We start from the raw sequence: 13,387 nt of genomic DNA on the forward strand, positions 1-13,387 counted from the left end.
GTTCAATAGTCGTTTTTGGAGGGAAGTCTTCAAAATGTTGGATACTACTCTAAGCATAAGTACAACAAATTATCTGCAATCGGATGGTCATATCGAAAGGGTTAAAAAAGTCCTAGAGGACATGTTGCGTTCTTATGTAAGTAAGAAGCAATCTAACTGGGAAGAATACCTACCCATTTTGAAATTTGCTTATAATAGTTCCAAACATGTAGCAACTATATTTACACCATTCATGTTGATGTATGGTTTTCATCCAAGATCTCTTATGGTTGTAGGCTTAGAAAATGAAAAGATTCAATCTATCAAGGATTTCCTTGAAGATATAAATGATATGATGAAGGCAGCAAAGGAAAGCATTTGTAGTGCAGAGGCTCGTGCTAAGACTTATGCTGATAAGGGACGAAGAAACGTTACCTTTGCAGAAGGTGACTTCGTATTCCTAAAGATTCCTACAAAGTCAGAAACCATGAAAACGAGAAAATGCATGGGGTTAATTTAATTATGAACACATGGTGATCACTTAGGGATTACTCTGCCTTCGAACGACGCAAAACCAACCCCGCTACCCAAAATTAACACGGACCATTGATCCTACTTGACAAGGGGGTGTCACGAGCAATATTAGGGAAAATCCCGGGTCCAATGTATTTTAACCGACTGAAATCCTAAAATCCCGGATAGATTTTCAGCTTGCTTTGAAGAAAATCGGGTAAATTGTCACAAGTTTTAGTGTAATTACCGGCAAAAGCTTCAAATTTTTTACCCTAAGAATTTCATGTTTTCGCTTATTTTCTTGGGTTAGGAAAAATGCATTTTTCTCCGACTCACGAGGCTGGGGCGTAACGTCAACAACAATTGGTCGCGTTCGAACCTATGCTGCTCCTGCGAGGCTCAGGGGTCCTGACCAGGGGCTTTGGCCTCTGCATCGGAAGCAGGGGCTTCGTCACTTGCAAGCAGGAGCTGGCGGTCGTAACCACCACTCTCCTCTTCAACAGTCCACCTACGATTTCACGCCTTCTCCGTGACCCAGAGGGAGGAAATGCACGCAGGAAGCTTGCGTGCAGGTGCTATTCATCCTGCTCCCCTCCTCCTCCTTTCTCCTCTTCGTTAGCATCACTGGTCTCCAGTTTTTCTCCATCGCTGGGCTCTCTTGTCGACCTCTCCGACTATCTCAAGAATGGCTGCAATTGGCAGGAGGCCCCCTCTTGCCCAGACTATGTTGGGCCTGTCTCCATTGAGCGAACACCAGATGGGCGAGGGCGTGGCCTGTTTGCATCGCGGAATGTTGAGGTGGGCGACATCCTCATCATCAGCAATGCATTCGCCGCTTCCTACAATGACACACATAGCATTGAGCTCTTTACGAAGATAGCAGAGAAGGTACAGCAATCCCCCAAGGCTCTTCGCCAGTTCTATTCTCTGGCGGGATATGATTACCATGATGATATGGAGGTGCCGAATGTCAAGCTTTTCGACCCCAATGCTGCATCGTACACAGATAGTGATCCCCCAGAAAATCTTGACTTCGATGAAAAGCGCATAGTGCACATCATGAATGTGAACTCTTTTGAAGGGGAGCTTCCTGCTGAGCATGCACGGCCGGATATTCGACTGACAGGCTTATGGCTCTTGCCTTCCTTCATTAACCATAGTTGTAGCCCAAACTCTAGCAGGCTTGTCGTTGGCGAAGCCATGTTTATCATTGCTTCATGCAACATTCAAGAAAATGAGGAGATCACCATATCCTACACTGACTCCATGTCTCCTCTCAAGAAGAGAGAGGATAACTTAGCTGCGATGGGGTATGGCTTTCGGTGCCAATGCAAGAGATGCATGGCAGAGCGATCTGTTCAGCTGGAGCTTAAGGAGTATAGTGAGCGCTACTTAGAGCTTTATGAAAAGGCAGGAGATGCAGTACAAGCTGCGGCTACGTCCATTTTACGGCCACAAATTGAAAAGTCTATCGCATGCATAGAACTGTCGAATGTCTACGACAATCTACTGGAAAAGTTAAGCTCCTTGAGCAACTTGACAAGGCTTGAAAAGCAGTGGATCATAGGAGGCTACTCCTCTGCTTTTCTTGGAAAATGGCTTGTGAGTGGATACACTAGTGGGTTTAGCCCACCTTCTGATTTTGTAAATGTGAATGCTTTGGAGCTAGTGGAGGCCATGAAGGCCACGGTACCTGGCATGCTACGGACATTGTCGTTCACCACTATTCTTGCTACTGTAGCTGAAAAAGATAAAGAGCATGTGTTTCCATTCATTGATAGGCTCGTGCCTTTGGCTTTGGATGAGTGTGTGCGTGTGTATGGCAAGCAAAAGGTTGATGTCACACTAAAATTGATGGAGCAATCAGCAGACATTGTGCCATTTTTTTAGTTGTACTATGGGATCTTCACAGCTTCCGCAAGGACGTTGCAAGGAAGAATTGCTTTTTGGCTTGGCTCAATTTTTTCATATGCAGAAAGGAGTATCAACCACAGCTAGCTTAAAGCCTGTATGTGCATTTATCAGAGCAATTGAATGATGGAGATGTTTTGGAAAGGGAAGCTTGCCTCTGCTTGAGCTATTGCGCCTGCAAGAATGTGCCAATTGTTTCTCCAGGATACCATTACACCAATTCAAAGAGTATTGGTTGCAAGCTGCTTCCAGCGGTGTGCATGTTGAAGATGCACAAGAATGAGAAATGTGCACCATAGCTGGAGAATTTGTGATTCCGAAGGGGATATTATCTACTCATATGAACCAAACATGGTTTCAAAAAGCTTTCTTGTTATGTCTTTTGTGATGATTCGAATCTGGTGAGTCAACTTCCTCATCATTTTTCATGCTGGTTGAGGGTTAATTGAACACACTCAGCGACATGATGACCTCTTCTTCTGGCTGGCTAGTTTTGCCCATCAGTCTATTGTGAAAATTTTATCATCCGCACTGTCTAAGCAACAGGAGATTGAGCGAGGTCTTTTTTTAAAGGCTTGTGTCACATTGGCATAGTGATGCAAGTTTCTTGGTTTTTCAGGATGCTAGATATCTTTGCTACCTAACTTGCTTAAGATTTTGTTTTGACAATCCTGTTGGCCCAAAGCATACCCGAATCTACACAGGGAAGCTCTTAGCTTGTATTATGGCCATGGAAATCTTTTCTTCTGTTTCATAACTCTGATGAAAGAAGTCGAAAGTACGTTTCACACTTGGTGATGCTCTTGTGCCTGCTATGTGCTTTCAATCATTCAATGTGCTTTCAATCATTCAACAATGTTTTTCAGGGCCCCTATAAAGTCTTTCTTGTGGAGCTTCACTGCATCAATTGTGATTGATTATTTGTTTTCATCCCAGGGCAATGATACATGTGGTAAGCAGTCATTGGAGAGATTGTCCATCTATTTGCTTGTGCTTTGGAATAATCTTACCATACCATATTTCGATGACTCTTAAAGTAATCAATGAAAAGCTGTTGAAATGTGGCATTGCTTCTATAGCTGTTTGAGATTCTAGTGAATCAAACAGAGCAACGGCTTTTGAGCTGGGCGACTGATCTGTGCCGCTGCCATATTGTGTCGGAGTCACATGCTTTGCAAAATCTATATGGCTTTCCTTGCAACTTGGCATTTGTGCTTCTATGCAAGAGGACCATGGGGCTGCCTGCTCGTTAGCATTTGAGGACCTTTCAGGTGGCATGTGAAGCCGCCAATCTGAAGTATTTTATGCCACATGCGACAATATGCCACAAAGAGTGCATTTTAAGTTTCTGTGTTGATAATCACACCACCTCAATGAGAAGAGAGGCATGGAATACAGGCCTTCCCGTGTGTTACAGGGGTTAATCTTGCTTAGCAAAGACATAAGGAGCTGTAATTTCATGTTGAGAGTGCTGTGGCTTATTGCATGCAATTTACTATATCAAGAAACCTAAGCTTACCAATGAAGGCTGGTGTGGTGGTCTCTAGTTCTATCCTTCATCACGATAAATCAAATAAATGGAAAGAATAGGGCTGATGAAAAAAATGTGCTCTCTTTTTTTTGTTTTGTTTGGTGAAAATGATGGAACAAGTGTTTTCTCAAATTATATCTCAAGAGTATTTGGGTTTAGCTAAGCAGTAGTGTAGGGAATTGCTGCAAATCAATTCATTTGCTTGTTTGTAGCAGCAACTATCAAAGGTTTTTAAGTTGCACGTGTAAGCTAGACCACCGTATTCTTGTTGTTGCATTTGATGGGCTCTGTTTTCAGGCTGTGTTCTAGACAACATAGCAAAGATTCTTGCAGGTCTTCCTCATCGATAATATTAGACATCGCCTGAATGAGACTGGATGCACTATATTTTAGCCAAATGATAAGAAAGTGTCAGGCTTGCTTAAAATTGTTACTTGTGAAGATGAGTCAATGCCACCAAATTTCTCTTGCCATTTATCTACTTGGGACAATGCTGGAGTAATTTGAGAGTTTCCAGTTGCTTGTCTCAAAGGACTCAAGCTCATCATCATCATCAACAAATGACACGAATCGATGCGAAGGTTCACACAATTTTGGCTAGTCCTTTACTTCCATTGGATTTGGCTCATGTTGTACCTTCTCTATTTTTTTTTTCTCATACAATCTGACCACACTCTTTTAGGAACTTCTCAAAGAGCTTGTATCCCCCCACATACATGCTTTGAGGCTTTCAAGCATTGCTAACCACTTTTTGTATGCTTATATGTCATGTTGTGTTACCTTTGTTCCCTTGTGGTCCTAAACAACCTGTCCACCATGAAGTCGTCGATGATTGTAAGCCTCAAAATCTAGAATTTATGTTTGCCTAACTTTTTTTGGCTTATTCTATCACCAATAGCTATCTTTCTAGGTTCTCAAAATCCTCTATACAATGTAATTCATGATAACAGAAGTATCAAATCAACATTTACAATGTTAGATGTGATTGCAAAGGTAACGTTGCCTATGCAGACCAAGTGAAGTACCACATTAAGATTCTATGTATTTATTTTCAAAAACAATCTAATCCAAGTTCTTCCTAGCAAAATGAGCCCTTCCTTGTGAATAATTTTAAGATCAAGCTACTTTTGGCATATTTTAGTTTTTATCCCAAGTCTTATTGAACTTGTTATACATCCATTATTAGCTTTGCTTTTGTGACACTGACCAAGCAAAGTTTGTTCTTTGGATAATACTCGAAGGAAGGATATCATGTTGAAAAAGATGGGTGAAACTCATTTAATATGGACTAAATAATTCCAGTTCAAAAAGTTAGTGGGACACCTAAATGAATACATTTAAACTTAAATTCACCTAAAATCACTAGCGCAATAAGAGACCCGACTCTAATACTATTGTGTTGATATTGAAGGCTAAAACTTCTATGACTACCAGATGATCTTGGTAGGCCGACGGCCAAGCTTGAGCATGAGCTTGGTTGTTTTTTATTTTCACTTTTGAGCTATCATTGAGGCATGCATTGAGGAGGTTGGAAGTTAAATCCATTGTCGGTTTGAGGCTTTTGAGCCAACAAAATGGATTGTTTGGCTTGGTTCCGAGTGTACACTAAATGGCCTTTCAAAGATAGTTCACGTCGTTAAGGGAGTGAAGTGGAAAAATATTGTTGTATCCTCATTGATGAGGTATCAGACTATGCTGATTGAGAGGGAAATAAAGTTGTACATTTATCAAGCATTTGCATTCCCTTGTTGCTTATGCAGAGGATATTTCCCTCATTGGTGACTTGCAAGAGGGGTTAAAGAGATAGATGGATGCATGAGAAAGTTGCAGTAAACCTTGGCAAGATCAATGTGATGACATTTAACATCGTAACACAATGGAAACAGGTGAGGGTATAAGCACCAGTATATATGGTCACAAAGTGGTATATACGGCTAGGAACACGTGGAGTATGTAGAGTCCTACAATTATTTGGAAGTAATCTTTACAGACCCTTCTTTCTTTATGAGAGACGCAGTGGTTGTGAGACTAACACAAGAAAATACAACCCTTGCAACCTTAATGTGGATGTGCTAGTTGTACAATTCCAAGAGCCCCACTCTAAGCTATGGTTATTTGATATGTTGAACGTTGTTGTTTAGGATACAGATCAAGGGACATAGTCTAGACCATCATAATCGATCTGTTTGAGCGAGTGACAGAGTGCAAATTAGTAAGATCTACAAGATGATCTAGTGCAAGGCCCCAATGCCACATGAGAAGGAGACACATTTCTTCCATATTAGAACCCTTTAAGACTCATACTTTTCAATATATTGGGCTCTCCTAGAAAGAGCTACACAGAATAGTAGATCTCAACACCCTCTCCCCTCTCGTAGATCCTTGTTAAGAACCTTAGGGAAGCTCCTACCAAGTTCTTCACAGAGGAGATTAATGTCATAATGGAACAACCATGAGGAGATCAAGGTTTTCTTACCTTAGTCTTTTGGCACTACAAAATTGGATCATATGACCATGGATTTTTTTGCTCTCATAGGTCTTTTAGGCCTTCTGCATGAAGTGAACAAACTCTTTCTCTCACTCTCTCAAGTAGACCTTTAAGCAAGAAATTATTCTTTCCTTGTCAAAATTGTTGCTCATATAAGGGGCTTGGCAGTGCTTTCAAGAGCACATGATTTAACTCTTATTCAATCTTTGCCACAAGTGAAGCAATTGCAACCTAATTATCAGAGTTAGCCTCTTTTCTAAGGCCTTTATTTGAAGGTTCGTCTGAGGCAAAGAGTAAATATCCTACCAGCTTCTGTATTCTCAAATTATATTAGCGCAAGAATTGGGATTAAACTAAGCAACAAATCACAGATCAAGGAATTTTTGGAAGCCGAGTTTGCTTGTTGATGGAAACAATCTTCACAAGTTGCTTTAGAAAGTCGGAAAACAAGAGTTTCTTGCATAACCCCTTGAACATTAGCAAATAGTTGCATAACCCCTTGAACATTAGCAACAGTACAGTCTTGTGCAAAGAACACCAAATAGTTTGGCTTATTTGAGAAACACCTTGCTGTAGTTATTTCATTTGCTGGGCTTCCTTTTTAAGGCTGTGTTTCTATGTGAAGTTGATTGACACCGGTGATTATTGAAGACATGGGAAATGTTTATATACAACAAGGTCTAAATGTTAGACCTTGTTGAAAATATTAGACATTATCTAAATGGGATTGAGAGCACTATATTTTAGCCATTTAATAAGAAAGTGGCATATGCCTTCTTTTGATGTACCAATTGCATTTTTTCTTTGTGTTTTTCAATCGTTTGGCGTCTTGCATCTCTCAAAAAAATCATAATCTTTAGAGTTTGAGCAACCTCTATTATCATAAGAGACTCTTTCATTTTGATAATCCTACAATCTTGTTGGATCCCCCGTCTTGGAAATTGACTTCTTCCACCTTTAGTGGGCCTCTTCGACTAATTGTTATATGATATGCAGCTATTATTGCTACTTTTGACAATTTTGATTTTTCTTTTTCCTTCCTTTCTTTACCTATCTATATCTTTAACTTCTACATCTACCTTGACAAAAATGGAAGGCTAGGCCCTGGGGTCTTTACTAAGGATTACCCTATGGTGTCACATGAGTGTACAATAGGGGGGTTGATGAGGCCAAAAAGGTAGATTTTACAAAGGAGGGTACCGTACATAGGGGGTAAAATGGCAGTTTTGGTGCACGCAGGTGACGTCTTCCTAGTACTACTAGTGGATCCCCAAGCGGCTACGCTTGCTCAAAATGGTTCTTTGTGAAGATGAGTCAATGTCACCCAAGTTCTCTTGCCATTCATCTACTTGGGGCAATGCTTTAGTTATTTGGGAATTTGACATTGTTTGTATGCTAATGGCTTAGGCCAATGAAGCTCATCATCATCAACGATGACATTGATCGATGCGATGGTTCACATTAATTTTGTTACTCCTTTCTGTCCATTGGATTCAGCTCATTTTTAAAAGTGTTCCTACTCTATGTGTTTTTTAGGTTTTACTTGACAATTTTCAATAGCTTGTCCTTGCTTGGGAAAAATGTACAAACTAAGATGTTTTAACAAGCATACACAACAAGATGATAAAATAAACGTTCCCTTGAACTTCTTTATATTTTGGTCCATCAAGCGAAGGTTTAAAAAATGCATATGGAATCATTCTTGAAATAAATGTTGTTTCTCTCTCTCTCTCTCTCTCGCATTTTTTCCAGTGTTTTTCATACAATGAATAACATCATGAGCTTCTGCTCGAGAGGCACCGCATACCTAGCTAGGTACGATTGGGGGCAGGGGACCGCCGCCGCCCCCCCCCCCCCCCCCAGGCTGGCGGTCCCCTACCCCCAATCGTACCTAGCTAGGCATGCAGTGCCTCCCTCACAGAAGCTCATGATGTTGAGGTAAGTCACAATGTGGGAATTATTGTGAGAATTTGTCCAAAACTTCTTGTGATAAGGTCCCCAGGTTAGTATATAATTATATAATTCATTGCCTAGTCAGTTGGTTCAGCAACTCTCTCTCTCTCTCTCTCTCTCTCTCTCTCTCTCTCTCTCTCTCTCTCTCTCTCTCTCTCTTATTCTGTCCATTGTTCTACACTTCCACATCATGAACTTTGACATGGTATCAGCAATTGGTGGGAGAAACCGCATGTGCTGAAGAAGATGGCGATGGAGAAGTGGCTTTGTGGATCATCTTGGTGGTGTTTTTGGAGCATTCTAAAATGCTGGTGAAGTTGGCAGCACGCACCATAGCTATGCAGGTGGAGCCACCAATGAAGCAGACCAAAATGCCAGTGTTTTAAAATTCTAGGTAGTGGTTGCGCTAGGGCAGATGATTCCGGCGGGCAAATGATCACAGCGGTAGATGGACTTCCAGCAGCAACACTCGTCACATGCTTTTGAAACGAAACCGAGGCCGAGGATCCATTTTTCCATGCATTTTAATAAACGCTTAGGAGAAAGGGGGTATCCTTGCCTCGTTACCAATTGACACCTCCATTTGGGAGGTGGGATCAATGGCTCACGATCACCGGTTGATCGTGACCATTGGATTGCCTACAGAATGCAAAAGATTCCCACATTCTCGGATTTGGGACTTGAACCCATACCCTCTCCCCCACGGGATTGACTCTAACCACTAGGCTAACGCGCGCTCGTTGAAAGGTGTGTGTGGGATAAGTTTATAGATCACGGCATCTTGGACAAGTTTACACCTAGTTCACACCGAGTTCGCACTGAGTTCACACCAAATTTGGTGTGGTGTGCAGGCCCTCCCCAGTTCACACCGAGTTCACACCAAATTTGGTGTGGTGCACATATCTCCGAGTTCACTCTTAGTTCACACCTAGTTCAAATGTCGATCGGACGGCCCGGGTTGCACCCGCCTCGCGACGCCTATTGTGGGCCATTGATCCCACCTCCCTTGGGAGGTGTCATTTAGTGACAACCCCTTCCTTGCCATCGACCTTTTCGAAGCGTTCTGAGACGGCCCCACAATTTGCTCTACATTTTGGAATGCTCTAGATGGGAGGGCGAAGGATTTTGAAATGCTTCTGAGTAGACGTGCTGCGAATTTTGTCTGAAAGTGCTGCCTTTTTAATGAGCGTTTTGAAGTGCTTTTGCCTTTGGGGCCTATGTTGGGAACGTTATTTGCAGCATCTTGAGATGTTTTTCTCCGAAGGTATCCACAAGGGAAGGCGCATGTGCAGCACAAAATGAAAGTTCAGCCAAAGAGGAATGTATTCTAGAAAGATTGGTAGATGACAAAGAGTACATCTTAGAACCATTCCTTGAGGATTTATTTGATCCACGGCATCCAGGGACGCCCGTCATGTGCGTGGCTTTGCGTGACGGCTTTTACTCAATTGATGTTTATGGAAATTGCGCAATGCTAATAAGTGTGAGCAAAAATACTATTCTTTAAAACCATTACAGTCAATATGAGAAAAGGCTTAAGAACAGCTACCATTCATGGCTACCAAGACAATTAATCAAAGAGTGATTGATAAAGAGAGAGGTGGTGATTAATTGACCATCCAATGAAAGGATTACAAAGTGAAGGGAGTTGTAAAACATCATTATATTTTCCACAAGGTGGGATTGTATATTGAAACTACCTAGGCTCAATAAGAGTTCCAAGTTGTAGTGGATTCACAGCCTATATGTGTAGAATAGTGTTAACTAAATTATTATTAAGGCTGTGTGACCTTAAAATTGTAATGTTTCTAGAAGCCTTAGGTTAAAAAAAGTCAATTTTGACTCATTTTTAGAGGTCGTCATTTAAGCTAAGCAACATACTGTATAGTTAGTTTCTATCGAGAATTTTAATTAGATGTATTGCATCCATTTGCCAATTTGTAACGTTTTTAGAAGCCTTTGGTAAAAAACAGTCAATTTTAACTCATTTTTAGAGATTGTCGTTTAAGCTAAGCAACATATTGTATAGTTAGTTTTTATCAGAATTTTAATCAAATTTATTGCATCCATTTGCAAATTTGAGTACACAGTGGTAATCTCGCTCTTCACTTTAATTGCTTTCATTACATGATTTGTGGTGTTAGAGACGACGTGTCTATGGCTTAAACCAACCGTGCAAGTAATTCAAATCATGATTTTTCATTAATTTTTGGTAGGAGAAGGGTATTCCTAAGCTAATGAAAATTTGTTGAACAATAAGTTGCACACACTCAGATTGATATTTTTTCAGGTCCAACATGTTAGATTAGAGTATTATATCACTTCCCTTTTGTTCCATTGCATTTTGAGCTCATTTGGTCATCAAAACACCCAATCTAGTAAAGTGCCAGTGTAGTGGAGAGTGCATGCCTGTTGGTCTTGTTTGTTAGCTCATTAGTCATTGAGGATAGGCCATTCCATCATGCTTGACAAGTTGACATAGTCTCCATGCTCAGAACAGGCCGACTCCTCGTGTACTAACATTGTTATGATGTGTATAGTCATCAATGTTGCATCATCTCTCATGACTACCCAATAACATTCGAGCCATTGATAAGGATTTACTCTAAGTTGTTCGAATGAACTATTCCTAGCTTAGATGCAATCTGTATATGGCGATAAAGTTCGAAGCCACAAAATCCAACACCTTGAAAACCCTACCATCATTCTTAGGGGAAAATAAAGAGAGATTTTGAGTATGCAAACCAAAAAATTAAGCATGGACAAAGAAACATGGGATGTTGGGAATCTGCTCTCAATCTTGGCGACACAAGTTTGATGCACTCTCACATTGAGTGACTTGTTGAATATAAGACCCCATTTGATGAAAGATCTCAAGAAGAGCTTTGAGAAAATGGAATCAATGGTCTTACTACAAAATAGATAAAGGAAATCGAAATAGTGAGTCTAGTATAGCCATTACAACGAAATAAGTAGTGAATCGTGGAAAATGCCTGTGATAAAGAAAAACATGAATGAAACTCTAGCTTGTTGATAGACACATAGAACAACCGTTGGGGCTGCTAGAGGGAATAGTGTTCAAACTCTATGGTGTTGACTACCAACACATGTTTGAAATAGTGGAAATTGGAATGAAGTCGAACTATGAACTCCTCATATTATGGGTTGATCAAAGACTTTGAATATAACTTACATATAACTCAAGAAATTGGGATCCATCATGCACATTAATTTGGTGACCATGCCTATAAGAATGTGGCAAAGACCCCAATTGAAGAAGATCGAGTTTCCATTTTGGCTAAGTGCAAAGATAGAGCTATGAATGTGTGGAGCATTGGACAAGGGATCTTGCAAAGGGAAGATTGCATTATGGAGATCAAAGATGAGACCATACCCCAGCTCCTTTCCTAGAACACCTATTGAGCCATTTAAATGGGCTCAAATGCTTGTAGCAATGGATGTGGGTGCCAATGAGTATACACTAACTAAATTTTGTGCTGAAGAAGGATATGACATATAATGTCTATAATGATAATGACTGTAAAAATATTGGTTAAAATAGAATCTTTCATGTAGTGCCCACATCCCATTTTCAAACCCTATTGATCCATATATCTCTTGATGAGTAGAATCTAAATCTTTGACCTTCACAAAATTTGGAGCTTGTTTGTAAAAAAGTTATTAGTTAATGATTGTATTGCTTTGAACAAGTTTTATGCATTGCCTACAAGAAAGTTAGTACAATTGGTTTTTCTTAGAAGACCATGGATACGATAGCACAATGTCCATGTGACTTGGGCTAAAACATGTTACCATATACATGTGGTAGTGATGTGTGTGAACACACCTAGGACCATCGGGGTATTTTTTCTCTCACAAGGAGGTTTTTTCCCCGTGCATTATATATGCGCCAATCGCTCTAGGACTAACTTATCCTTCCATTAAGCACTAAGAAATACCACTCTATGTTGTTTGCCTTGAGCTTCTTCATCTTCTCCAAGATGTGTATGTTTCTCTGCAACCCTATTTCCAATAGTTGGTATCAGAGCAGGTTACGTCCTCCTAGACAGAGCCACTAGCATCACCAACACACATCTGTTCACTTTCTCTGATTGGGTGAGATTTGGTGAGCGTCAACATGTCAAAAAATACTTTGAGAGGGCTTGAAGAGCTTGGTATGCTCAAAATTTTTAGTCGGGCTCAGTTCAGCCTCTCTTGTGCACGATTTTTGTTAGTGCAATTTTCTGCAAAATAGGTCCCTTACATTCTTCTTTGGGTTGTTCTATATAGCACTTGTTAGTCCCGCTTCTTCTCCTCTTTTTGAGAAGCTTTCACATCAGATGCAGACACTCACCATGGCTGAAAACAACACAAATGTGTTCAAGATGTTTGTTGCTAAGGATGCACCATGTTCTTGTGTCAAAGGGAATTTGGAAAGTTGTGGAGGGCATTGATGTACGTGTGGATTTTGTGGATACAGGCTCTGTTGCAGGATTTGGTGGCAGGATTGCTACTGCTAGAGTTGTTTTGCCTATCACTGAGCAGGCTTGTTGAGATGTTAGAGATGTGCAGGCTCATGTATTAATTGCATTATATGTGAAGCGCACTATTACTCCCCACATTTGCTGAGTTGAATTAGCTAAACAGACTTGGGATATTCTGGCTGGTCTTTATGCAAGTCTCAATGAGGCTAAAATTGCATTGTTGCATATAGAGCTAGAGTCAAAGATTATGCATGAGGAAGATGACATGGACATTTTCCTTGTTGCTATCAAGGATATTAATGAGAAACTCATTTCTGCAAGCAAAGTCATTTTTGCATTGCTAGATTCTTACCAGAATTTTGCTAGTACTTGGAGACTTATGACCCAAGGAAATCGTGATGTTGTCAAATTTGATGCATATGCACATTGCTGTTGCAAGAGTCACTTTCAAGAAATAACATGGCTAATCAACTTGCAATTGAACATGCTTTTGTTGCTTCTTTAAAAAAAGTGGTAACAACAATGTAG

The 13,387-nt window shown here is 40.5% G+C and overlaps 1 protein-coding gene across 1 annotated transcript; it reads left to right on the forward strand.

Annotated features, from left to right (window-relative positions):
- The first annotated feature begins 825 nt into the window (after nucleotides 1-825).
- LOC147451502 (uncharacterized) lies at nucleotides 826-3,193 on the forward strand. The gene has a single exon (XM_086520393.1). It carries the CDS (start codon nucleotides 874-876, stop codon nucleotides 2,380-2,382), a length of 1,509 nt encoding a protein of 502 aa, XP_086376519.1. The 5' UTR covers nucleotides 826-873; the 3' UTR covers nucleotides 2,383-3,193.
- The last annotated feature ends 10,194 nt before the right edge of the window (nucleotides 3,194-13,387 follow it).

The sequence above is a fragment of the Adiantum capillus-veneris genome, chromosome 9 (genome assembly GCF_014529385.1).
Source record: "Adiantum capillus-veneris isolate H3 chromosome 9, ASM1452938v2, whole genome shotgun sequence".
Classification (NCBI taxonomy): domain Eukaryota; kingdom Viridiplantae; phylum Streptophyta; class Polypodiopsida; order Polypodiales; family Pteridaceae; genus Adiantum; species Adiantum capillus-veneris.

Bases quoted from the DNA above. Each gene is read 5' to 3' on its own strand.
- LOC147451502 (XM_086520393.1), top strand. From the start codon at position 874: ATGCTGCTCCTGCGAGGCTCAGGGGTCCTGACCAGGGGCTTTGGCCTC.